Source organism: Myotis lucifugus, unplaced genomic scaffold, assembly GCF_000147115.1.
Source record: "Myotis lucifugus unplaced genomic scaffold, Myoluc2.0 scaffold_90, whole genome shotgun sequence".
NCBI classification, from domain to species: domain Eukaryota; kingdom Metazoa; phylum Chordata; class Mammalia; order Chiroptera; family Vespertilionidae; genus Myotis; species Myotis lucifugus.
The window spans coordinates 1,482,917-1,508,744 of NW_005871138.1; the positions used below are offsets into that span (position 1 = coordinate 1,482,917).

The following is a 25,828-nucleotide window of genomic DNA, read 5'->3' on the forward strand; positions in this document are numbered from 1 at the left end:
CCTATCTGCCTACACCATCATCTCTATGGTGTAGAGGTGGCTTTCATCCTGAAGGATGCCTCATGGTATAGAATGGCTGCTAGAGTACCAATCATCACGTCTGCATTCCAGGCAGGAAAAGATCACAGTAGTTAAAGGCATATTAACACTAAACCAAAACTTTTGTCTTGAAGGAATCTAGGGGATTAAAATAATATTTAAAAGGGAAAATTCTCGTATTTATTGGGAATCCTAGAAATGGATTATATACTTCTAGCAAAGGGGGTTGTGGGTGTCTGGGCATGGTTTCCAAGTGAGCTCTTCCTTTATCCATGTAGGCCACCTGAACCCTATGTCCTACACCCAGCACTGCATCACCACCATGGCTGCCCCATCCTGGAAGTGCCTGCCTGCTGTGGATGGGGACCCTCAATGCCAAAGTCCCCGTGACAGCAGCTTTGGGCCAGCCAATGGGGCCCTGGGCCCAGAGGACCGGGGTCTGAGCTTTCTCCTCAAGCAGGAGGACCGTGAGATCCAGGACGCCTATCTGCAGCTCTTTACCAAACTGGATGTGGCCCTGAAGGAGATGAAACAGTATGTCACCCAGATCAACAGGTGAGCCCTGACCCCAAGAAGGAATTGAGTGTGTGTGTGTGTGTGTGTGTGTGTGTGTGTGTGTATGTGTGAGAGAGAGAGAGTCCGGATTCTTTGTAGTGGGGGCTGCCCTGTACATCATAGGCAATTTATGAGCATCCCTAGAGTCCAGGAGCATCTCTGTTCCCCAGCCGTGACAGACATTGCTAAATACCCCCTAGGGGGACGGGAGCAAAATCACTCCTGATTGAGAGCCACTGCTCTAAGGAAATGATAGATGTAGGCAGCAATCATTAGCAGAGGCTGAAACTATTTGGAAAAGGTTTGGGGGACTTTGGAACTTTAACAGAAAGAGAGATGGTGTCCCTTTTGGTGTAATGCAACAGGGGCACACACACAGCACCACCTACAAAGTGTTCTCGCCAACAGAAATGGCACTGTTCTCGAATCAAAGAGCTAGGTCTCACTACTCAACTGTAGGATGTGGAGGATAGAGCAGTGGTTCTCAACTTCCCTAATGCCGCGGCCCTTTAACACAGTTCCTCATGTTGTGGTGACCCCCAACCATAAAATTATTTTCGTTGCTACTTCATAACTGTAATTTTGCTACTGTTATGAATCGTAATGTAAACATCTGATATGCAGGATGTATTTTCATTGTTACAAATTGAACATAATTAAAGCATAGTGATTAATCACAAAAACAATGGGTAATTATATATGTGTTTTCCGATGGTCTTAGGTGACCCCTGTGAAAGGGTCGTTCGACCCCCAGGTTGAGAACTCCTGGGATAGAGGATGGTGACATGGCACCCCGGGGACACAAGTGGCCAAATCCAGAGGGAGGGTGATTCTAGATGGAAATAGCTGATGGGGGTTGGGGTGGGGAGCAGGTCCAGGGAGGAGGAGGAGAAGGATCTGTTAGAGAAGAGACATACCAACCAAATGCAGTGTCTGGACCTGGCTAGGGTTGTGTTTCTAACACACCATCTGTGAAAAGACCCTGTGCAGACAACCAGGGGTATTTGAACATGCACTGGATACTAGATGGTGTTAAGGAATTACTGATTTGGTAGGTATGGTAACGGCCGTCTGGTTAGGTTCAAAACAGTGTTTCTCAGCCTTGACATTAAGGACACCATCTTTGCGGTGTGGTGTGCAGTGTAAGGTAGTTAGCGGCATCCCTGGCCTCTGCTCATTGGATGCAGTATTTCCCCCCACCCCTGTCCCGCTCCAGTTGTGACAACTAACAAATGTCTCTGGACACTGACAAATGTCTGCCCCTCAGGAAGTATGTTGAGTTGCTCAATGTTTCCTCTGGGAGGTGCAGAATCACCCTTAGTTGAGAACCATTGCTTTAAAAGAAAGTCCTATGTGCTAGACACACATAGGGAAGTGTTTATAGGGGAAATTTATGATAGCTTAGCTAGGTTTTTGTGTTTCTTTAAAAATATATTTTTATTGATATCAGAGAGGAAGGAAGAGGGAGAGAGAGATAGAAACATCCATGATGAGAGAGAATCATGGATTGGCCGCCTCCTGCAAGTCCCCCACTAGGGATCGAGCCCACAGCCTGGGCATGTGCCCCCGACCGGAATCGAACCTGGGACCCCTCAGTTCACAGGCCGACACTCTATCCACTGAGCCAAACCGGCTAGGGCTTAGCTAGGTTTTAAATACTCCAGAAAAAGAAAGAGCAACGGGAAAGACTGAGGAAACTAAAATGAACCCTGAGTTGCCATTGTTGAAGCTGGCTATGCGTGCCTGGCATTCTTCATACGGTTCCTTCTACTTTCTTGTATAATGGAAATTGTCTGTGATAAAAGAAAAAATAATGTAGGGGTTTGAGACAGGAGAGTCTGGGTTTGAATCCTGGCCCTGCTATGTATTAGGTGTGTGACCTTGGACAAGTCTCTTGATTTCTCTGAGCCTCAATTTCCTCATTTGTAAAATGGAGCTGATCATAATACTGACCTCATTGAGATGTAATAGGATTTCATCAGCCAGGGTTTATTGCTCACATACAAGGTACCAGACACTCTTCTAAGCACTGTACATATTTTAACTCCCTTAATTTTCATACCAGCCTGGGACATAGTTGCTGATATTACTCCATTGTACAGATGAGGAAACCACATCTCAGAGAGGTTAAATAATTTGCCGTAGGTCTCTAAGCTAGCAAGTGGCAGCGTCGAGATTTGAATCTGGGGTCTGTCTGTTTTAAAAACCTATGCACTTGACCATTAATGATACTCTGTGCCACGGGCTGACAAACTATGGCCTGTGGGCCAAATCCAGCCCGCTGCCTCATTGTCTTAAAATAAAGTCTCACTGGAACACAACCATGCGCATTCATTCCCATGTTGTCTGTGGTGCTTTCACATGAATGCGGCAAAGTTGAGTAGTTGTAACTGAGATCGCATGGCCTACAACGCCGAAAAGATGTGCTCTCTGAACCTCTGCAGCAACTTTCCCAGTCGTGTTCTATGCCCTTGAACCTTGTGTAGCTTGGCCAGGAAATAAAGAACCGCTGTTTCTCATGCCCCCTACAGGAGGGACGGTATAAGTGCTCCTGCGGAGTTGCTAGTGGGATTCTCAGGGATGGGAACGCAGCATTTGATGGCTTCCTCTGTTAGGGTCAGAGGTGAGGCCTGAGATCAGGACCTTGCCTGGAGCCTCCATGAAGGCCATTAAAACCACCGGTGTGTGCCTTTGAGTTCAAAGTCTTTGCTCCCACAGGCTGCTGTCCACCATCACGGAGCCCACCTCGGGAGGGTCCTGCCATCCGCCCTTGGCTGAGGAGACCTCGTCCTCCCCACTGGTCAACGAAGAGAGCGAGATGGACAGGACCGACCACGGGGGCATCAAGAAAGTGTGTTTCAAGGTGTCTGAGGAGGATCAGGAGGACTCAGGTCATGACACCATGAGCTACCGTGACTCCTACAGGTGGGGGCACTTGTGGGCGTCATCTGGGGTTTGACATGGGTGGCCAGTGGGACGGTTGAGGCCACTGACCTGTGGTAAAGTCAGAATTAGAGGGACATTTTCCAGGAAGCAGTGGGATGGGGCACTGTTGCTAAGCCATGGGTTCTGGGGGTTATCTAAGCCCCCAACGCTAACGTTGCAGGCTCTGCCCCCTTGTGGGCTCTGCCCCCTTGTGGCCATCACCCGTCCATTCTGCTCCGGGGCTGCTCTGCGCACGCTGATGGAATGCGGTCAGAGAAAAAGTCGAGATCTGTGGTGTGTCTTAAAACTTACATGGTTTCTGCAACAAGCACTTTATTTTTACTTGATCCCAGGAGGAAGGCAGTTTTTTCCCTCCTCACTCTGAGAGGGTCTGAGTATTTTTTTTTGTGTTTTTTTTTCGACTGCGTAAAGTTAATTATAACAAGATCAGTGAAGTCCTAATTAGTGGGTTAAATGGACTAAAAATTCAATTTCCTGTAATAAACCATGTGGTGGGTGAGTGGAAGTCCTTACCACAAATAAACAGCGCCGTGGGCTCCAGGGGGAGGTTCTGTAACATTTGATCGCGTGGGGAGAGTAGAAGCTTGGAGGGCGCTTCAGTTGTTTTGGGCAAAATACAGAATGGCTGGAATTTGACATGAATGACCTTCGCCCCAGCCTCCCGGCATTCGTGTCTGTCAGTCTCCGAGGGGGTCTGACTGGCCCGTGTTTCTGGCGGAGTTTCTGTATAGGCAGATGTTCCCGGCGCCTCGTATCCACAGTCCGAGGTTTCCCCATCTCTCTGGGTTTCCAGTCTGACGTGTTTGGGTCTTCCGATTTTTCCTTTAATTTTCAAAAAGGTGAAGGAAAGAATTTCAGGGTTGTGGTTTTTGATTTCCATACCTTCTGAGTTCCTGGGACACAAGCTAAGAGAACACGGTCCTGTCCTCAGGAGGTTCCCAGCCAGGCTGGGGAGACGAACACGGAACCGTGTGGTCGAGGGTGGCATGTGCACACGTGTCCAGGAACCAGGCTTCTCCCATGAGGGGAGTGACGGAAGTTTACTCCCAAATAAAAGCAAAAAAACTGTCTTCTTACTATTCCTGCGTTTCTGTGCGGGGCCGAGAAATGTTTCTCCACCATCAGAAAATCCTTCAGGTCAGCCTTCCCCGTCTCTGGCACCCTTTCTGGACCAGTTGTCCTCTGAGGAGCTAGGGATTTTGTCTACACTCAGAAAGTGGGTTCTGGGTGCCGGGACCAGAGGGTGTGAGCTGGAGGGTGACTCCTGTCTTCCTCTCTGCCCCTTCGCAGCGAGTGCAACAGCAATCGGGACTCCGTCCTGTCCTACACCAGCGTGAGAAGTAACAGCTCCTACCTGGGCAGCGACGAGATGGGGTCTGGTGAGTGCAGGGGGTCCCCAGCGGGACTTGGTTTTGTTTATTTTATTGCACTTTACTCGGTGTTATCTTATCCGATGTTTTTTAGTCTGGTAGTGCCTTTCCTTTCATTCACTCATTCAGCACATTTTATTGAGCACCTATGTTGTGCTGGGATCACAACAAGGAACCAAACAAAAGATCCTGGCCTCGTGGAGCTGACGTTCTCCACGAATGTCATGGGACACGGAACACATGAAAACATACATGATGCCTTAGAGATTGCGATGAGTTGCTCTGACGTCACTAAAATAGGGCGACTTGGTGGTTTCCATGACACGTGCTCAAACCAAAAATTCAGACGACATAGGAAAGTTCAGAAGAAGTACATGACAGTAAGTCAGAACCCCCAGAAATGACCAACCGTCACGTGTGGAGACCATTGGTGAGCACAGTCTGCACAGATGGACATGTGGGTGATGGCTGGGTGGACAGACAGACAGACATTGTACTCTATAAATTAGATCATCCTGAACTTACAACTTTTTCTGAAAGACTGAAATTTGCTTTGATTTTAGTTTCATTGATTTCAGCTTTTAAATGTTTTATTCTGTGAATAGGCTATAAATCCACTTGCTTCATAATTGAAAAGGCACGAGAGGGCGGGTGGTGACAGGCCTCCCTCCCCCTGGCAACCCCGTCTCCCAGTTCCCCAGCTCCCACGGTCACAGCTGCGTTGTGTGACCTTCCAGTGGTCGTCTGGGCATAAAAATTTAATTTCAATTTTTTTTCCAATTTAACAGAAGAAAGAGAAGCACAAGTAACGTTGAAGATATTGCTGAACTTTAGATAAATATTTCATCACATAAGATATTCGGCTATAAAAACTACCCCTGGGGAGGTTTGAGGAAGGAGCTTCCGTGTGGCGGCTGCTTGAACGGAAGCAGCTGGGGGATGGGTCGGAGACTTGGGGTCCAGCTCCTTCTCTCTGGCTCGCCGTCTCCTCATTCGCAGAGTCTCGGGAGGAAGAACAATGACTTACAGTTGTGTAATGCTTTAGTTCCTGCTGCCCATTTTGAAGGTGAAGAAACTGAGGCTCAGAGAGGTCAAGAAATTTGCCTGGTGTCACACAGCCAGGATCCCGATCTGTCAGACTCCAAATCCACTGTGGGTTGGAGCTCTGCAGCGACGTAGCCTCCTGGGGAGGAGGTTGGGCGGGTGTGAGATGGGTCGGAAACAGTTTGCTGATGGCTGTGGCTTCTTCCTCTGGCCAGGGGACGAGCTGCCTTGTGATATGCGGATCCCGTCAGACAAGCAGGACAAGCTTCACGGCTGCCTGGAGCATCTCTTTAACCAGGTGGGACCTTTGTTCCCACCCCTGGCCGGACCGTGGGTCTCTCCCGTCACCCGGGGTGAGAACCCATAAGCCAGAACCTGGGTCAGGCGCTGGGAATCCAGGGTCGCTGCAACCTGGAGGCCACAGGAGCCACACTGACCTCGAGCCTCCTGCCACCAGGTGGACTCCATCCACGCACTCCTCAAGGGGCCAGTCATGAGCAGGGCTTTTGAAGAGACCAAGCATTTCCCTATGGACCACTGCTTGCAAGGTGAGCACAGGGGCGCCCCTCTGCAGGGCTGGGCATGACATCCAGCATCTAACAAGGAGACGGCGAGGATGGGGAATGGGTGCCGACGGGGGGCAGGGCCCGGGCTCACACTCTCGGCCTTGCCCCTCTCCTGCCCAATGGCTAAGGGCTCGTCCAGGGGTCAGCAAGTTCAGCCCACAGGCCAAATCCAACCCATAGCCTGGTTCTGTACAGACTGTGACCCGAGAATGATATTTCACTTATAAAGAGGAATAAAAACAAAATAGAATAAATGAACACATGACAGACACCGTAAGCCCTGCAAAGTCTCAAGCAGTTTCTACCTGACTCTTTTAAAAAATATTTTTAATGATTTCAGAGAGGAAAGAAAAGAGAAAGAGAGGGATAGAAACATCAATGATGAGAATCATTGATCGGCTGCTTCCTGCACACACCCCACCAGGATTGAGCCTGAAACTTGGGCATGTCCCCTGAATGGGAATTGAACCATGACTTCCTGGTTCATAGGTCAACACTTAACCACTGAGCCACGCTGGCCGGACTACCTGGCTCTTTACAGAAAAAAATCTGTGGACCCCTGGGTGGGTCCCTGAGCCTCTCTGGGCCTCTGTCGTCCCGTCTGTAACAGGAAGGGAGGGACTGGAGCACAATTCACCAACCCTGGGGGCCTTCAGCCTGCCTCCATCATGTAACTCACATTCACAGAATCTACCTACGTCTTTATATTTTTAAAAAGGATATTCATTTTCTGCCTGCATTATTATTGACATAACTTCATTGAAAAAGTGATCCCCTTTAAAAGATGTAATTTTGTAAGGAACGTTTTAAACTCCCCATATATGGAAAACCTGTATAACATGCCATGAAATAACGACGACTGTGATAAACTCAATGGAAACAGCCACGAAAAATGTCATCATACTGCAGTCAGGGTCTGCTGCCTGCCCAGAGTGCTTTGCTCCTCCCTCATGAGAAGGATCAGTAAAGAAGTGTTAAGGACTCACCCACCAAATTGGGACTTACTTCTTGACATGATTGAGAGAAAAAAAATTGACATGTATGTCCTCCAACCCACCTTTCCTCCCATTTACCCATCTACCCACCTACCCATCCATCCACCCACCCACCCATCCATCCATCTATCCACTCCTCACTCATCCATCCATCCATCCACCCACCCATCCATCCACCATCTATCCATCCACTCATCCATCTATCCACTCCCCACTCATCCACCCATCCATCTACCATCTATCTAGCCACTCATCCATCCATCCATGCATACACTCCCCACACATCCATCCATGAAGCTATCCATCCAGTAAATAATTTCCAGGAACCAGTTTGTGCCAGACCTTGTGCTGGGCACTGGAGGCCCTGAGATGAATGTGACACTGCGCTGACCTCCAGGAGCTCCCAGTTGGGTGCAGGAGATAGGAAAAGAAACAGGCAGTTGCTCCTAAATGAGGGTAGGAAGTGTGGAGAGTTGGGCTGCCCTAGCTCAGCTACCCCTCCTGCTGTCTCAGGATCATCTCTTCCAGGATCAGACCTCAGAAAGCAGAAACATCAAGCCCAGAGGAACCAGAACCATAAATATCTCAGAAACTCTGGGCATTGTTGCAGGGAAGAGGCCCAAGAAACAGGGGCCTATGTCTGCCAGGGTCAGGTTCAAGTCTCAGCTCTGTCACAACTCAGCTATGTGACTTTAGGCAAGACACCTCCCCACTCTATGCCTGGGCTTCCTCCTCTGTATAGGGAAAAGGTTAAAGGTTCCTTAGTCATGTGCCAGCTTGATTGGCGTGGCTATGTGGAGGTAGTACCTGAGAAGAGAATGCATTGATTGATTTGTGATGTCTGCAAGCTTAGGAGACGAGAATGCAGTGATTGATTTGTGATGTCTGCACTGGATTGGTATCAGTGGTGAGGAGTTACACCTCAACTAGCAGGACGGTGTGCTAAGATTGATGAGTGATGTCTGCCATGGGTGTGGTACTATGAATCAGTAGCACATTTGCCATGTATTTGCCCTCCATGGACCAGATAGTACCCGAGTCCTGCCAGCATCCTTGCTCTTGGATTCTGAGCCTTGGAATCTGATGATGGGACATAGGCCTTTGTGCCACTGTTCTCCAAAGCGACTCTGCCCCTTTCCTGCCCTCATATCACTTTCCTGCCCCAGAGTTCAAACAGAAAGAAGAGTGTACAATTCGTGGCCGGAGCTTGATCCAGATCAGCATCCAGGAGGACCCCTGGAACCTCCCCAACTCCATCAAGACCCTAGTGGACAACATTCAGAAATACGTGGAAGGTCAGTTGGGCAGGGAAGGGTAACGTGGCGGGTTTGTGGCTGTTGATTCTTAGTGTGGAATGTGGAAGGGTCAAGAGTGGGTCCATCTCCATGTCCAGGGGTTGTGGGGGTGGGGAAGAGGACTCATGGCCCTGCCCTGGGCAGAGCCCTGGAACCGTGTACAGGCACATGATTAAGGAACGTCTGATTTGGGGTGCCCGGGGCTTCCTTGCAGAGTCAGGAGGCTGAGAAGGCTGAACTTACCCCTTCTTTTTCAGAAATTGTAGATTTAATTCAGTTCCTTTTATTTATTATCAAGGCCACAAGCTGGGTGTCCCCTGATCAGACTTGGGCCCACCGATGAGCTTTGATGATATAGCATAAAAAAAAGTGAATCGGTTGCCAGTGCTTCATTATCTGAGATGTCACATAACAATCTAGATTTCTGGCTACTCCTGAACAGTCAGGGGATCTGGCATTAACAGGCCTGCAGTTCCTACAGTCACTTGGGTGATGAGTGGCAGCTGCCGTCTTAGATGGGAGAGGGGTGACTTCCAGTTCACAACAGTCCTCATCACTGCCTGCTTCCTGGTGTCTGCCTCACACAGTTGCCTGCCTGACCCTTGGCATCATTTGAGTCCGGGATCCTGGCTTAGAAGGACCCTAGGCCAGGAGACATTTGACCAGGACAGCCAGAGGGGCCAAGCTTCAGAGCCATCCCCCAGGAACAGCGCCTGAGTTGGCCTTTCAGATTTTTCTTTTAAACCCCTTCTGGGCCTAAGAGCCTTTTTTTGAAGGAAAGAGACCAGGATGTTAGGCCTGTGTTCAGAAGGTCTGAGCTTTGTCTATGCGGGTGCAGGGCTGTGGCTGTGTAGACTGTGCATACGCGCCCGTGTGCTTGCATGAACGTGTAAGCATATAAGCGTGTGTCCACATGCATGTGCAAGGTGTGGGCTGGGGGCTCTGGCCCGGGAGTTGGAGGGGCTGGTTTCCGTCTCTGTTTGGTGGGTGTATGTAAACAGTTGGGGTACAGCTAGCAGTTGGGGTTCCATCCCCTGGAAATTGAGGGTTTCTGGAATTCACTCAATATTCAATCGGAGCTTCTTTAGCGCAACTGTTCATATTCAGAGCGTCCCTGCGCAGGGCTTGGGGCTTGGGCCTTGGCCTTCTGGGAGGGCCCAGCTCTGCTCGAATCTGTGCTAACCTCTCAGCTCATTCTTTTTCTCTGCTTCCCCTTCCAGATGGGAAGAACCAGCTGCTCCTGGCCTTGCTGAAATGCACAGGTGAGGGCTTTGAAGCAGCAGCTCTCTGTGATGGGCACAGAGGCATATCCAGGGGAGGGCATCCTGGCTGGCAGTGGTGCTCATGACGGCAGCCCAGCGAGGCCGCTTCTGCCGGCCGAGGTTGATATTCTCGTGGTCATCAGGGCCTGGACCCGGGGGAGGGAGTGACTCTGTGGCTCTTGCACCCAGAACTCCTTAGACCTCGTGTTCTTCCTCCTCTTGAGTCCAGGGCCAAGTCTCAGGGTCTTGGAGCCCTGTGTCTTGCCACCTCCCAGGCCCGAGGACAGGAGACAGAGGACTGATGACCAGTCAAGTCCTCAGCCCCACATGGGACTTCTACCCGGCCGACAATGGGGAGGAGGGAAGGGCAGATGGTGGGCTCGGGGAAGCTGGAAGGTGTTCTCTGTCCCTCCCTTCTTTCCAGAAATTCTCCGCCAAGTGGCAGCTAAAATAAGATCTAGGTCAAAATTGGTCTCTGAAAATCAGTTGACTAGAGCCAGTCATTGGAAATAATTCCTTCCAGAGGATCGGGCCCTGGATGAATGATTGCCTGAAATTAGCCAGTTCTGCAAACCACGTCAGGACAGGGGCAAGGAAAGGGAGGCAGGAAGAGGCTTCTCAAAAATAGAGAAAATGGTAAACGGCATTTCTTAAAGCATGGAGCTTGGCAGACATGCTTGGCGTCATTGCTGTCCTGCCAGTCAAGGTTGAGCAATCCCCTAACCAATGGAGAAACAACTGAGTAAGGTTTTGGGAAAGCCTCAGGGAAAATCACAAGGCAGATGGATCAATGAGAGAGTTGCGATTTTCAGTAAATTGGCTTGCTTTTGGAGAATTGATCGTTGTGGGGTTGGCTTTTGGTGGCTGGGATTGATTTTTGGCGAGCTGGCCCCAGATGGTTGGCCTGCTGGGGCTGGTGGTTGGTTCTGGGCCTGGGCTTTGGGGCTTGGGGGCAGGAGCACCTGCCCAGCGAGCCCATCCCCGCTCTCCAGACACGGAGCTGCAGCTGCGGAGGGACACCATCTTCTGCCAGGCCCTGGTGGCCGCGGTGTGCACCTTCTCTGAGCAGCTCCTGGCAGCGCTCAGCTACCGCTACAACAACAACGGCGAGTACGAGGAGAGCAGCCGGGATGCCAGCCGCAAGTGGTTGGAGCAGGTGGCGGCCACCGGCGTCCTCCTGCACTGCCAGTCCCTGCTGTCGCCAGCCACTGTGGTGAGTGAGGGGAAGCGGGATGAGTGCCCTGGGAGCCTGGGCAGGAGAGCTCCTGCTTACTCACTCAGGTTCTCGCTCACTCACCTACTGGTTCATTCAGCAGCTGTTTATTGAGCACCTACTGTATGCCACTGTTATGGGCACTGGGGATCAGCTATGGGCCAAGCACAGAGTTGTACTCAGGGATCTTAAATCCTAGTGGGGGGTGGGGGGGGATAGACATAAATAAGTAAAATAAGTGATATAGACCAGTGGTTCTCAACCAGGGTAGTTTTACCTCCTAGGGGACTTGGCACTGTCTGGAGACATTTTAGGTTGTCACAAGGAGGGGAGAGAAGGTGCTACTAGTGTCTGGTGTGTAGAGGCCAGGAATGCTGCTGAACATCTTACAACACACAGGATGGTCCCCACTCCCCTGAGAATTTTCTGGCCCGAAATGTCAATAGTGTCACACTTGAGAAACCCTCCTATATAGTGATGAAAGCTAAGGAGAAAAATTAAGCAGGGAAGGGGACAGGAAAAGATGGGGCGACAGCAATGGAAAGTTTCACTAAGGTAGCCAGTGAGGGCCTCACTAAGAAGGTGGCATCTGCCCAGGAACTGAAAGAGGAGAGGGAGTGAGCCATGAGGATTCTGGGGGAAGTCTCAGGCAGAGAGAATAGCAGATGCAGAGGCCCTGAGGCAGTGTTTGAGAAATTGCAAGGTGGCCCTATGGATAGAGCGGAAGACGCTGGGGCAGGCGGAGGTGAGGCTTGAGAATTGACTGGGGTCAGACTGTGGGGACTTGCAGGACTTTGGCTGGTCCTCTGAGTGGGTGTGAGCCATGGGAAGGTTTCGAGCAGAGAAGGGATGGGATCTGACTTTGACACTGTAAGAACCACTCGTGCTCCTTGGTGGGGAAGGCCATGAGGGCAAGCGCAGCAGCCGGGCGGCCAGTGAGCTGGCTTTTGTAATAATCCAGGTGGAATTCCTTGGTGCAGACAGCATCTCAGTTAATCCTGGCACTAGCTCCGAGGCAGGGTTTTCACTTCCCACGTTTTAGGGATGAGAACGCTGAGGCCCAGGCAGCCAGGTTTGAACTCTGGGGGTCTAACTCTAGGCCCTCCTGCCCCTAGGTTGCCCTGCTTTCTCTGCATCTCCTTTTTATCTCTGATCCCACTGTCCTGTCACTCAGGGCTCAGAAGCAGGTCCAGTTCTCTGCTGGCCCCCAGGAGGCAGAACCCAGGACTCATCATTTAAGGGTGCTGGGGCCCAGAGCCGATGTCCCCCAGAAATGAAGCCTGCAGCAATTCTCTGTACTGTTTGGTCCTGCACCCCATGTTCCCAGTCGGGAGCTCCCCAACCTCTACGCAGTGGTTCTCAACCTTCTGGCCCTTTAAATGCAGTTCCTCATGTTGTGACCCAACCATAACATTATTTTCGTTGCTACTTCATAACTGTAATGTTGCTACTGTTATGAATCGTCATGTAAATATCTGATATGCAGGATGGTCTTAGGCGACCCCTGTGAAAGGGTCGTTCGACCGCTAAAGGGGTCGCGACCCACAGGTTGAGAACCGCTGCTCTACAGCTTCCTAGACATTTTCCCAGGCAGGGCTGAAAGCCACAACTGCTGGCTGTTGGGAAAGCGTGGCCTAGGGGCGCCCTCTGCTGGCCCGTTTGGCACACACATCGCTTTCTCCTGGTTCCTGGAAAGTGCCACCCGGGCCTGGAAAGGCCCCAGGAACACTCAGCCCTCACCGTCTGTCCTCAGACCAGAGCCCAGTGCGTTAACTCACCCGTCACCACCAGGTGCCGGGCTCGGAGCTGGGCACAGGGTGTCGGAAGCTCACTTTCTAGTTGGGGGAAGCAGTTTGGAAAGAAGGAAGGAAGGAAGAGGGAGGAGAGACGGACAGGAGGTAGTTATACAGAAGACTTAGAAGGTGATTACGTTTCTTTGGATTTAAATGGTCAGAGATGTCCTCTCTGAGGAGGTGATGTTTGAGCTGAGACCTGCGTACCAAGACAGCCCGCTAGGTAAATGGTCCGAGGAAGAGTGTGCTGGGCTGAGGGAACAGCATGTGCAAAGGTCCCAAACAGGCCAGTGTGGCTGGAGGGGAGCAGGCCAGGGGGGGATCAGGGTATGATGTCAGCAGGGCCACGTCTATAGGGCCTAGGACTTTATTCTGGAAGCAGAGGGAGGGTTCAGAGGCTTTGAGCAGCAGTCACAGGGCAACCCCAGGAGTCTGCCTGTAGATCTGGTAATCCCTAGGCTGCCCTCTCCCTCTGCATCTCCGGTTTTACCCCTGGCTGCCCCGTGTCCGGGGAAGGGTGGCATAGGGGGGCCTGTGAAAAGGCTCGTGTGTCCTCTGGAGACGGGGGTCTTGTGTTGGGGGTGGTGAGGAGGGTTGAGGGAGATGCTGGATCTGGGGTATGTTTTGAAGGTCAGCCTATCAGGACTTGGAGATGGGCAGTGTATAGGGTGAGCGGAGAGAGAAATCAAGAAGTCCTTGCGGTCAAAGTTTAGGGCTCTGTGCTGAGATGGGGCCCACGGCAGGGGTGTGAGGAGGAAAAGAAGGACTTTTGGGGGCGTGCCACGTTTGAGATGGTTGAGTTGGATTGCTGGACGGTCCGCGCAAGAGGGCCACCCGGCACATTAGAGCAGAGCTGGGTTCTAGCCTTGGCAGGTTCAGGACAAGGGAACCCGATTTCACATCCGGCCCCTGAGAGCCCAGCGGAGCCTGGTGCCTGGTAGGCCCACAGCGAGTGTGTCGGCTGGTGTTGAGTCACAGCATCTTGAAGTGAACCCTGGGGCAGGGGTGGCATCTGACACTCCTCCTCCCGTCTCCCTCCTGCAGAAGGAGGAACGGACCATGCTGGAGGACCTCTGGGTGACCCTGTCGGAGCTGGACAACGTCTCCTTCTCCTTCAAGCAGCAGGACGAGAACTACGTGGCCAGTGAGTGATTCCCCGCTCCCAACATGAGTCGGGGAACTGCGTTGGGGACCACCCTGCCCCCAGGCCAACTGCCCAAGGCCGACCTGGGACCCAATACTTTCAAACCTCATGCTCTCAACATACATGGAAAAAGAGGGTATATTTTTGTATAAACCCCATTGTCTCCAGAAGCTCTTAAAAGGGGGGAACAACCAGTACCCAGTTCTTACTAAAATTTCTAGAGATATCCGTTATTGGGGTGAAGACTTGTTAATATTTTCTAAGAATTTATAGCGCAATTAAGTCCCTCCCTCCCTTCCTCGCTCCCTCTACCTGCCCACCATTCATCCACCCATTCATCCCTCTACTTATCCATCCCCATCCACCATCCCACCTATCCATCCCCCACCCACCTACCAGCCCATTCATCCACTCATTCTCCACCCATCCACACACCCCTAATTATGAGCACATGATATGTGTCAGGCACAGTTTTCAATTCTGAGGCCACCGTGGAGAAATATGGCCGTGGCTCCTGCCTCCTGAAGCCCACGGGCCCGCCCAGCAGGTCTCAGCCCAGCTGCTGGTATTCAAAGACACCGATCCCCATCCCAGCCTCAGCCCTGGCCGGTGGAGTCACTCTGTGGGGTGGATCGTGGGCATTGGGGTTCTAGAAAAGCTTTCCAGGTGACTGTGAGGTACAGCCAGGATTGAGGACCACTGGGCTGGGATCTGTTGCCACTTTTCTATGAGTGTGGTCCCTGGACCTGCAGCCACTGGGACCTCGTTAGAAAGGCGAATCCTCAGGCCCCATCCCAGACCTGGAAGTGGAGCCCATAGACCTGTGTTGACAGGGACTGGGCGGGTTTGAAGCACACTCGTTTGGGAACCACTGCTCTAGGTCAGTGATTCTCAACTTTTTAAAAAATTATCACCTCCGTAAGGAGTCGGTTTAGTTTTTTCCTAATTGCTGCAACCCCATTACATTTTAATACCACGGATATACTATATGTCTGTTTAGGTACTGTATGTGTATCTGTGCTTTATACATAAAAAGAGTCCTTTCTTTTGGGGCCATTGCCTCAAGAAGCAATTTTCATCTCTTTAGGGGTGATTTCACCCTGTTGAGAATGTGTGAAAATTTAGAGGGACAATAGATTTTGTTTTAGATGCCAATTGGAATTGATGGTCAGTCCTATCAATAGGCAAAGTTGGGCTTAGGGAGAACTATTGATTGATTAGTTATGTCTGCCATAGGTGCCAGATGGGGCATTAGTGATTGATTAATGATGTCTGCCACGGGTGCCAGATAGGGTGTTGATACCATGCCTCCCATAAACTGTACCCTCTGAGTGTAAATAAATGAGGGCAGCATTTGGCAGGCAGAGGCCTGGGGTACCAGGTGAGGAGGACAGGAAACATTCGTGAGGCTCTGAAGACAAACACTGACAACCGCTCAGCTGGGCAAAGTCAGTGTCAGGTCTAGGAATTGAGCAGTGGGAACTGGGACCTGTTGAAAGAGGTGAAAAGGGAGGCCAGAGGCTGCTCTTCTGAGCATGGGAGGCCTGGGCTGTCTGAGGCTACCCCCGGGGGATGGGAGGGCAGGGAGGCCTGAGGGCAGACAGGTGACCCAGGATGCCACCCTGAAGGTAGGAGGCACGGGGGTCTAAGGCTGCCCCTCTGGGGTGGGGAGAACAGGACATCCCACTGGAGGTCTGGAGGAAGGTCTGAAGCTGCCCTAACAAAGGTGGGCAGGGCTCCCCTGGGCTTGGGTGGTGACCTGCCCGCCCCCCACCCCCCCATGTCCTCCCACAGACACCAATGTCTTCTACCACATTGAGGGCAGCCGGCAGGCGCTGAAGGTCATCTTCTACCTCGACAGCTACCACTTCTCCAAGCTGCCCTCCCGCCTGGAGAGTGGGGGTAGCCTGAGGCTGCACACCGTGCTCTTCACGAAAGGTGAGCTGTGGGGTGCTGAGGGGGGCCCACAGGGGACACCCAAGGCTCAGAGCACACCGGGACCCCACCACCTGCCCGCCCTCTTCTTCCTTCACAGCCCTGGAGAACCCAGAGGGGCCTCCTCCTCCAGGCAGCCAGGTGGTGGAAGACTTGCAACAGGAGATCAACACCCAGTCCCTGGAGAAGGTTCAGCAGTATTACCGCAAACTCAGGTATCTGCCCGGGGCACATGCTGGGGACAGGAATCTGGACACTGCTGCGGGAACTGGGTATTAGAATATAGGGGCACCAGGCAGCCCCCAGCATGGAGTGGGAAAAGTGCCTTTTCCTGAGCACCTACTGTGTGCCAGGCCCTCTGCCTACACATGCTCATCAGGGTTCTCACACAGTCACGGTGGTCATTCTAAACCACTTTACAGACGAGAAACGGAAGCCCAGAGTGGGTGCCCAGCTTGCCCAAGGCCACAGAGCTGGATGGTGGCTGAACTGAGCTTGGAACTGGGTCTGCTTGGCTTCCGAGCAGGTCCTTGCAACCGAGAGGAGCTGCCTGTCTCATTTCATGTGGGGTGGGAGCTGGGTGGGATTGTTGAGCCTGTGAGTAAGGGGCGTGGCCCTGCTGAGAGGAGGCCCCCTGAGAGAAGTGGAGGGAGCAGGGCCACATTCTCAGGAGGAAGCCTCACACCCAGGGAAGCAGCTTCCCTACCCCCACCCTCACCCCAGCCCTTCCTCCCCACCTTCTCCCTCTGGGGAAAGGAGGCTGAAGGTCAGCAGACCAAGCTTCAGGGGCTGGGTAAGCACTGTACTGTTTTGGGGTTTGGCTTTACTACTTGGAAATGGAAGCTGATGCTTTCAGGGAAAACACCCAGTTTTGTTATTAAAACTGGCATCTCTTCGGATTGATCGATGCCATCAATCTGCTCCATGCTGCTGTTGAATATTGAAAATATTACATCTCTGACCCTTCGTTTATTCCTTCTTTCGTTCAGCACATGTGGGCCAGGCTCTGTTCTGGGTGCTTGCTCAGGAGTCAGCAGTGGCCCATAAAGCCTCTTCTTCATGGAGCATAGATTCTAGAGCAGCAGTTGTCTGGCTCATCCCCCGTTTTGTCAATAAAGTTTTATTAGCACACAGTCGCGCTCATTTACGTATGGATGTCTTCGGCTGTTCTTGTGCTACAGTGGCCAGGCTCAGTAGGGTTTTGATAGAGACTGGTCCACGCAGCCCAAAATACTGACTGCTTGGCCCTTCCCAGAAAAAGTTACCGAGTCCTGCTCCAGAGGGGGCGATGGCAATAAGCCAGGGAACAAAGCGATGCAGCGTGTTACGTGGTGAGAGTATTCAGAGGACAGAGACGCAGGACAGGGGTTAGAGAGAGGGGGGTGTCAGGTGCTGACCAGCTGACCAGGACGGGCCATCAGGGAGAGGTGGCATTTGAGGGGTGCCTGGAGGCCCCTTTTGCTCCCCGCCTCGGTCTGTGGCAGGGACGGAGCGTGGAGAACTGTGCAAGGCGCTCTCAGTCGTTTCTTTCTGAGCGTCGTGGGCGGGCAGATGAGCTGTGGCGGCAGTGGGTGGGGGCTGCCTGGATGGGGGCATGGACACCCCCCACAAGCCCATATCTTCTCTCTCAGGGCGTTTTACCTGGAACGGTCTAACCTGCCCACAGATGCCAGCACCACGGCGGTGAAGATAGACCAGGTGCGCCACCTGCTGTGTTGTGTGGGCGGGGCTCGGGTGGCTTTCCGAGGGCCTGCGCTCCGGGCCTGTCACCCACTTCCTAGCCTCAGGCAGGCCTCAGGTTTGACAGCGGTTTAGGGGGTACTGGCCTCAGATTGTGAGGCTGGGGGTCCCGAGAGACGTGGTGGCCATGGCCCTTTGGGAGTCTCTAGTTTCGCTGGCAGGATATTAAGATGACAGAACTGGCAAACCACCCTTTTCTGCCTCCACATGCAGTGGAGGAGCTGGGGTGGGAGGAAGGTTCTTCCTGGGGAGGGGGGCTGGGGCTGGTTGAGACAGTTTGGAGAGGGCACTTCATTCAGGCTTAGTTGGGGGCACACCTGGGCAGGCAGGTGAAGAGAATGAGATTTGAAGGTTAGCCCTGAAATACATCCTGAGCACTGAAAGCCAGCTTGTGGGGCAGTGGGGAGCCACAGATGGTCCTTGAGCAGGGGCTGGGGAAGGTTAAATGGGCTATAACCCCCGGTGAGGGGAGCTGGGAGGACGCTGCAGTAACTGAGCTGGACTGGAGGGAGTAGATGGGGTAGAAGGCTGGGCGGGGGCCTCCTCGGACTGTCCGGATGTGTGTGTGCACCTCACAGCTGATTCGTCCCATCAATGCTCTGGATGAGCTCTGTCGTCTCATGAAGTCCTTCGTCCACCCCAAACCTGGTGCCGCTGGGAGCTTGGGTGCTAGCCTCATCCCCGTCTCCTCCGAGCTCTGCTACCGCCTGGGGGCTTGCCAGATCGCCATGTGCGGCACGGGCATGCAGAGGTGAGCTGGGAGCTGGGCACTGAGGATCAGAGAGCAAAGGCAGAGGGGTCACTGTGTGACACTGACGCGTCAGAGGGTGCAGTGAAGCAGTCAGATGCTGGCTTTGCGTGGGGTGCTGGAGGGGGGTCCTCTTGGAGAGGAGACCCCTGGGGTAGGGAGTGAGTTCAGCAATTATCTGGGGGTGGGGGCAGTTCTCAGCCCAGAGGCAAGGGCTCTCCTGGGGAGAGGAGGACATGAGGCCAAGGGCCTGCCGTGCTGTGATGGGTGATGGTCGGATGGTGGCTGTTCCTGGCGTGTGCGGTCGCAGAGGCCTCACGTGGTGGGCAGGAAGTGCCCGTCTCACCGGCCGCCCCCTTGCCCCTCCCTGCAGGAGCACCCTGAGTGTCTCCCTGGAGCAGGCGGCCATCCTGGCTCGGAGCCACGGGCTGCTACCCAAGTGCATCATGCAGGCCACGGACATCATGCGGAAGCAGGTGAGACGGCCCTGCCAGGCTATAGGGCGTCCTGGCCTGGGCACCTTGGGCTGAGAGCAGGAGGAGGGGCCATCTGGGGCTGGGCAGTCATCAGCCTCACCTGTGGCCCTTCTCCCCAGCTAAAAGGGGCCCAGGACTTCTGCTTCTGGGCCTGTTACCCACCTTTCCGCACTGCACCCCCACATGTGCTTGCTCAAATGTCCCGAACTTGAACTCCCATGCAGAGGCAGGTCCCAGCCCGATGGTTCTTTCTTCCCAGGGCCCCAGGGTGGAGATTCTGGCCAAAAACCTGCGAGTCAAGGATCAGATGCCCCAGGGCGCACCTCGGTGAGTGGCTGTCCCCCCTCCCTCCTCTCCTCTCCGCAGGGAAGACCAGGACCTGGGCTGGCATCAAACTCCTGGCCTCACCCCAGGCAGACCCCTGGGTAGTCATATGGGGCTTCACCTCTCACTTATGGGGGCCCCACTTTGGGAAGTGACAAGCATGCTTAGTTTTGTACTCCCCAGAGGAGCACCTACTGTGTCTGGGAAGATGACACAGAGCCCCCCAAATGAGCCATGGGCAAGGATTTGATGGGATTTCCCTCCCCCGGCCCTTGCTCTGCCTCCTCGCTACTCTCAGGCCCTCTGGCCATCGGCTGCTTCCTGTCCTCAGGACCCCATCATCTCTCCACGTTGATTTCATGGTACCCTGTGCTGCCCCCTCTCCCAGTAGTGCCTCATATTAGTCCATCTTCTCTCTCCATCCCACTGCCCCAGTTTGCTATCAGTTCTGCTCACAATTTTTAAATCACTTCATTTTGAAATAGTTTGACTCACAGGAAGTTACAAAAGTAGTACAGAGGGTGCCCTTCACCCAGCTCTCACGTAACCACAGGACATCGACAAAGCCAGGAAACGGCTGGTGATCGGGCAGCTCCCACGCAGACCTTATGGTTTTCACCCTCACTTTGAATACTTTTATCTGTTAACTTACCCCACTCCAGGCACCGTTCCGATCTTTTCCTGTATTAAACAATAACTCTGTGAACAAGATGCTCTTCTTGTGCCCAGTTGGCAGTTGGGGCCCCGGAGGAACAGAGAGGTTAAGGATCTTGCCTGAGGTCACACAGCTAGTAAATGGCAGAGCTGGGATGCTGAACCCTGGCAGGCTGAGCCAGGGCCAACCTCCTAACCACTGTACCGCTTCGCTTCTCTGTCTTGTCCGTGTCACCGCAGCCGTTCTCCCCACGGCACATCTGCCTCTTTTGCTTGGAAGCCATTAGTGGCTCCTTCTTACTTGACAGTGAAACTCAGTATCCTTCCGATGCAGAAAACCAAGGCAGCTTTCTGTGTCCTGCAGGGAGAGGCCCCCAAGCTTATATCAAGTGAAAAAGCTCAAGAGCTAGACCACTGTGACTAGTTTGCCACCATTAGTGTGAAGAAGCGTACACACCCACACATGTACACATCCCCCCCCACATGCAGGCCGGCTCTGTGTGTAAAGCCCTTGGGCGGCTGGAGGGAGCGGAGACTGCCTGTGGAGAGGAGGCCGCCCCGGGGGAAAGTGGGGGCAGCATAAATACTTTTCACTCTGTTTTTTAAAACATCTACTGAGTTTTGTTTTCTGGGCATGGACTGCCTGTTCAAGTAAAGATTGAAGTCATATTAATAATAGGCCCCAGCCCGCCCCGGCCCCTCCTCATCCTCTTCGCCTCCATCCGCCAGGCTCTACCGCCTCTGCCAGCCGCCGGTGGACGGAGACCTCTGAATGCGGAGACGCTTGGTGCTTGACTGCGTTGTCTGGAGCTGGGATCTGGGAGGACACGTGCTGGCCTGCTCCAGAGCCCATCCGAGGCCTCACTCCAGGACCTGCCCAGCCTTCTCCATCACCTCCTGCAAGGACAGGCCGTGCCCCCACTCGGACGAGCAAGCCGATAGGCCTGGGCCCGCATGTTTCCACACTTCCGCCAGAAACCCAAGGGTGCTGGGGACCCACCGAGCTGATGGGTGCCGCCAGGGCCCCGGGGACACGGGAGAGGTCATGGCCACCGCAGTTGGAGGCCCACGGACGTGGCTCCCTCGGGCTGGCTCAACCTGCACTTTGAAACCCTGGTTTCCTTCTAAGTCCACATTCCAGGTGACACGTGTCTCCGCCGCCTCACCTTGGCTTCCAGACTCCCCCCCGTACTAACCTGCTCAGTGGACTCGGAAAAGCAGGCCTCCGCCAGGAAGACAGAGGGACAGGGTGCAGCATCTGTCACCAAGAGGACACTCGGAAGCCGCACCAGCTTCCGACGGCACCGCCATCGGGACTTGAGCCGTCAGCCCTGGGCACGAGATCTGCTCTGACTTTATTTATGTGGCGTGAAATCTCTATGGTTTACTTTGAGACTCCGCCCCCCCCCGCCCCCCGTTGTGTGATTATGCATTTTAAATTTCAAAGAAAGGTGTATTGTCTAACGGGACCATCATAAGGTAGTCTTGACAGCTTTCCCCAGTACTAAAAAGAAAAAGAAAAACTAAATTATTGAAAATTCAAAAACATGTCAGTATTTCATCTTTTTAAATATTAGGGTCATAAGGTATTGCTTACAGGTACCTATTAGCTGGTCAGTATTAGAATGAATGACTTTCCTCTCTCTGAATGACTGGCTGTAAGGGTTCGAGAGGCGGCTGGGCCAGGTCTAGGGACTGGAGGGGACTGAACCACCCACCTGAGATACGGTCCCCCATGCAGGTGTGTCCTGCAGGTAAGAGGGCCACAGGAAACCCTGGGTGGTGGCTTCTGTAGCTTATTTTGTTGATGCTCGCTCAGGGCAGGGCGCTTGGGACTTCTCAGCCAGCCAGGGAGGGAGACAGGAAGACAACCTATCTGCCTTCTGGGCGCCAAGCCCCCCCAGGGCCCCTCTCCGCAGTTCATCCCCTCGAGCTCCTGCACAGTAGCAGGGAAATGTCACAGCGGAGGCAGAAGAGAGGGGCGTCGTTCTGCCCTGGGCTGGTGGTGAGAGCAGGTGTGGGTTTCCCGAAGCCCCCCCAGAATGTTGGACCCTTGAGCCCCGGGGGCCGCCTTCCTGAGCATTAGACTGCAGAGGCGGGCTTGTTGCTGGGCACTGGTGACGCGATGCAAACGAGGACCTGACCTGCCTGGCGGGAAACGGAGAGGGGCCGTGGAGGGCAAGGCCTCGTGCACTGGTTTACTTTAAAATGTACAGATTCTCCATTAAATTCATGATAGATTTTTTATTATTATTAAAAGTCAATTTATAATACAAAGATCTTGATCTGTGGTTCCTTGGGGGCCGACCTGGTGGCAGGGGGGTGGTGTGGCCAGCCTCATGTTGGAATGAGCCCAGGCCTCCAAGACCACACGGCGGGGTCATTGAGCCCGTGACCTCTAGTCAGCGACATCCCTCTGAGCCTCAGCTTCCTCCTGTAAATCGAGGACAGTGTGTATTTTCCCCTGCAGAGGAGCAGTGAGGACAACCGAGATTTCACTGCAGGTCTGCGCCTCAGGTGTGCCAGAACGGGCTTTCTATTGTATTTCACCTTTATTTTGGGTTCTGACCTCCCATTTCACGGCGATGGTGGAAGAATGTGTCTATTTTCCCAGGTGTCCCCCACCTCCTCCTGGGTGTCTTGCCAGAGTTCCTGGTCTTACATGTACCCAGGGGTCAGGGTGGGTCCAAGGGAAGTCACTGAGCCATCCTCTGCCCCAACCTGCGAGGCCCATTTGGATCTGGGGTCTGGGATTGGGGCTGGAATGGTGGTCCAAATACTCAACACGTGGTCAGACTGGTGCCCAGCCAATCAGGAGCCACACTAGCTGCAAGCAGACCAATCAGAACACAAGCTGGAGCAGACACTGTGCACACCTGAGCCTGTTGTCTAGGTCCCAGGCTGTGAGCTGGTTCTCACCTGCCAGGGCCCAGGCCATCTTTTAGAAGCTCCCTGGGCCCGTCTGCCCAGCCGGGTAATCCCAATCCCTGGTGGGATCTGACCTGCAGACTTGCGAGGCTGCCCTATGCCTGTCTCCCTCTCTCTGCCTCCCTTTCCACCACCTTCCCACCTTCCTTCCTGTTACCTGTTCTTTTCTCTCCCTCCTTTGCCACACCTTGGGAAGCACCGACATCTCAGAAAGACTCCCTCCTCTTAAAGGCACCCACACGGGTATGGCCACCCTCGGGTCCCTTCTGAGCCATGATGCCCACACGAGTCCTGCCGTTTCAGACTAGAGCCCATTCTCTTTTCATCTCTTCCTTCCAAACTAACCGTTCCCAGTGCATCCTCTCAAGGTCCAGCGTGGGCTCTTCCAGGGAGAGCGCGAGCCTTGTGTCTTTCAAAGGGCAGGTTTCAAACACGCAGTGCTTCATCGGCGGGAGTGAATCCTGGTGGGACTTCAGCACAGTGACAGGCCGATTATTTGGAATTATCTGGGGTCAGTTTTGGATCCAGAAATATCACTGTAAGGGAAGGGCTGTCACCTCCATCTGTATGTGATGCCTTCCTTGGGTAGACACTTACACAGGAAGCAGAAACTTCTGCCTGTGCTGTATGGGCTCCTGCAAGGCGGAAGTGCGTTCTGCTACAGTGATGGACGGGCAGCTTTGGTGTGGCCTTGAACAAGTCACATCTCTTCTCAGACACAGGGCTGCCTCTGCAAAGTGGGGGTAAAGCCTTTCTCTCCAGAGGGCCTTTGTCACAGTTACAACATGGAGCATGAGCTGGGAGGGCATTTTACAGGAGACAGGAGGTCTCAAACTGGCGGGCCTCCGGCTGAAATGTGGACATGGATGTCTGTGTGTTTTATTTTCCTGATATGGTGTCTTTATCATTTGGAATCAGATAGTCACATTTAAGAACCAGCAGGTTTCACTTCCAAGTTCTGATTTTTGTTTTTTCTTGAAAATTCAGGAGCTCTGGTTGCACTGGCCCGTATTCCCACCTGGCACTTGTCAACTGGAGCTGAGAGGTGGCCAGGGCCCCTGGGCAAGGCGCCAGCTCTCCAGTGCCCGCAGCCTCACCTCCCCGCATGCTCCTGTACTGACCCGCCTGACTCTGGTGGCCCTGCCCAGGCAAGTGTGGTCAGAGTTGGCCTTCGGACTGTCCAGGTCCTCAGCTCTAGAGTCCCCATGATGGTGTCAGCTGAGGGAGAACTGTGGCCAGGTTGCTGTGCTGGCCAATGGAGCATCAAGAGGTGGGCAAAACCCTGCAGTTGATGAGTCTCTCGGTCGGACCTCGGTTCTCTGCTCTCCCCGGACCACAGCTGGGCCCCGGTGTCTGCATCTATCTGATCCTCAGTTTCTTCCGCTGTCCAGTAGCCAGAGCTTGCACCTCTAACCACATTACTCTGAGTCTGGGCTCGATTGTTCAGGGAAGTCGGGGCTTGGACTAAGACTTTGAAATCAGACCCTCGCCTGCCCCTGAACTGCCAGGATTCTGTAGTTGCTGAGTGGCCATCCCTCAGCAAGTCCCGTCTCTCTAGTAGCCTCAGTTTCCTTTTCTGAGAAATGGAGATGATTGCACCCACCTGTTTGAGTTGCTGGGGACCAACAGTCTCTGGGGCCCACAGTTTAGCTTCCAGGGGATAAATGTGGTGCCTTGTCCACCCAGCAGGTGGCACCAGAGATTGTGTAGTGCTCAGGGGTTGAGGTTCCCTGGCCCCTGGTCCTGCCAGGTCCCGCCTACCCAAGCGCTGGCTCCCAGGTGCCCACATCTGGGACAAAGAGCCTGGAGGCAGGGGCTGGGATTGTCTTGATGATGGGCCCTGGCACCTGCCTTTCTAGGCTGGGCTAGGCCTGACTTGGCGTGCATATTTCCTCTATTTTTTCATTTTTCTTTATTCCTCTCTCTCGATTATTTTTGTCTTTCCCCCTCCATTTTCTTTCTTTCCTATTTTTTTTTTGTCCCATAACATATGTCTGTGAGCTAGAATCTATTTTTATATTCTTTCCTTTTTACTTTTATGCTTTTACTTCTCTTTCATTTTTCTTCCCTTGCAGTTGGATATATGAGAAAGATGTAAAAAAAATACCAACCTCTTGCAAAGTGATGTGCTTGAGGGCGGTGACCAGATACCCAGCTACTAATGTGCACAGCCCCACCTCGCCCAGAAACCACGACCTGCAGGGAAACAGACACCAGGGGGCGCTGTGCACCAGGGTGTCCGGCCTGACCTCTGTGAGCAACTGGGGAGCACTGTAAGTCTCTGGGGCTTTGGGGCTTTTGGGGGAGATTCGTCAGAAATCATGACCGACTGCTGCCCCTCTCTGGGTGCTAGTCCCCTGGAGGGTGGAGGGAGGTCAGGAGAGGGCTGTAGGGATGTGTACGGCCGAGCAGCAGGGTCCAAGTGAGAGTCCTCTGACATGCTGGGTGATCCCGGCAGGGCCCTGCCCTTCTCTGTGCCTCAGTTCCCCACCTACAACAAGGGGCATAAAACTCATTCCTCACAAAGGACTCCTCATCCTCTGGCCAGCCTGGCCTCTCCCAGACTTGCCTGAAGGACCAGTAGAAATGTTCAGAATCTCTCAGTTGTTGAGCATAGTTTGCCGGCGGCTTAAAGGCCTCATGTCATGTGATCCCCTGACCAGCCCTTCAAGATAGGTACTGCCAAGCCCCCATTACAGAGGAGGAAATGTACAGATAGTTTGAGTTACCCACAGCCTGGTCCCTATACGGTTCCAGAGCTGTTGTAGCAACATTGCATTTAGAAAGCGGGGAGTACAGCA

At 53.2% G+C, this 25,828-nt stretch overlaps 1 protein-coding gene across 1 annotated transcript in view; it reads left to right on the forward strand.

The window, feature by feature from the left end:
• The window catches only part of PREX1 (phosphatidylinositol-3,4,5-trisphosphate dependent Rac exchange factor 1), a 104,266-nt gene extending 81,890 nt beyond the window's left edge, over nt 1–22,376 (forward strand). Inside the window, 16 exon segments of the mRNA XM_023756259.1 lie at nt 318–594; nt 3,313–3,519; nt 4,831–4,919; nt 6,170–6,252; nt 6,412–6,502; nt 8,682–8,810; nt 10,031–10,072; nt 11,065–11,285; nt 14,123–14,222; nt 16,017–16,160; nt 16,258–16,372; nt 17,789–17,855; nt 18,476–18,648; nt 19,019–19,121; nt 19,381–19,448; nt 20,829–22,376. Of these exon segments, the coding sequence (XP_023612027.1) occupies nt 318–594; nt 3,313–3,519; nt 4,831–4,919; nt 6,170–6,252; nt 6,412–6,502; nt 8,682–8,810; nt 10,031–10,072; nt 11,065–11,285; nt 14,123–14,222; nt 16,017–16,160; nt 16,258–16,372; nt 17,789–17,855; nt 18,476–18,648; nt 19,019–19,121; nt 19,381–19,448; nt 20,829–20,871 (1,952 nt within the window). The 3' untranslated portion in view covers nt 20,872–22,376.
• Nucleotides 22,377–25,828: the final 3,452 nt, after the last annotated feature.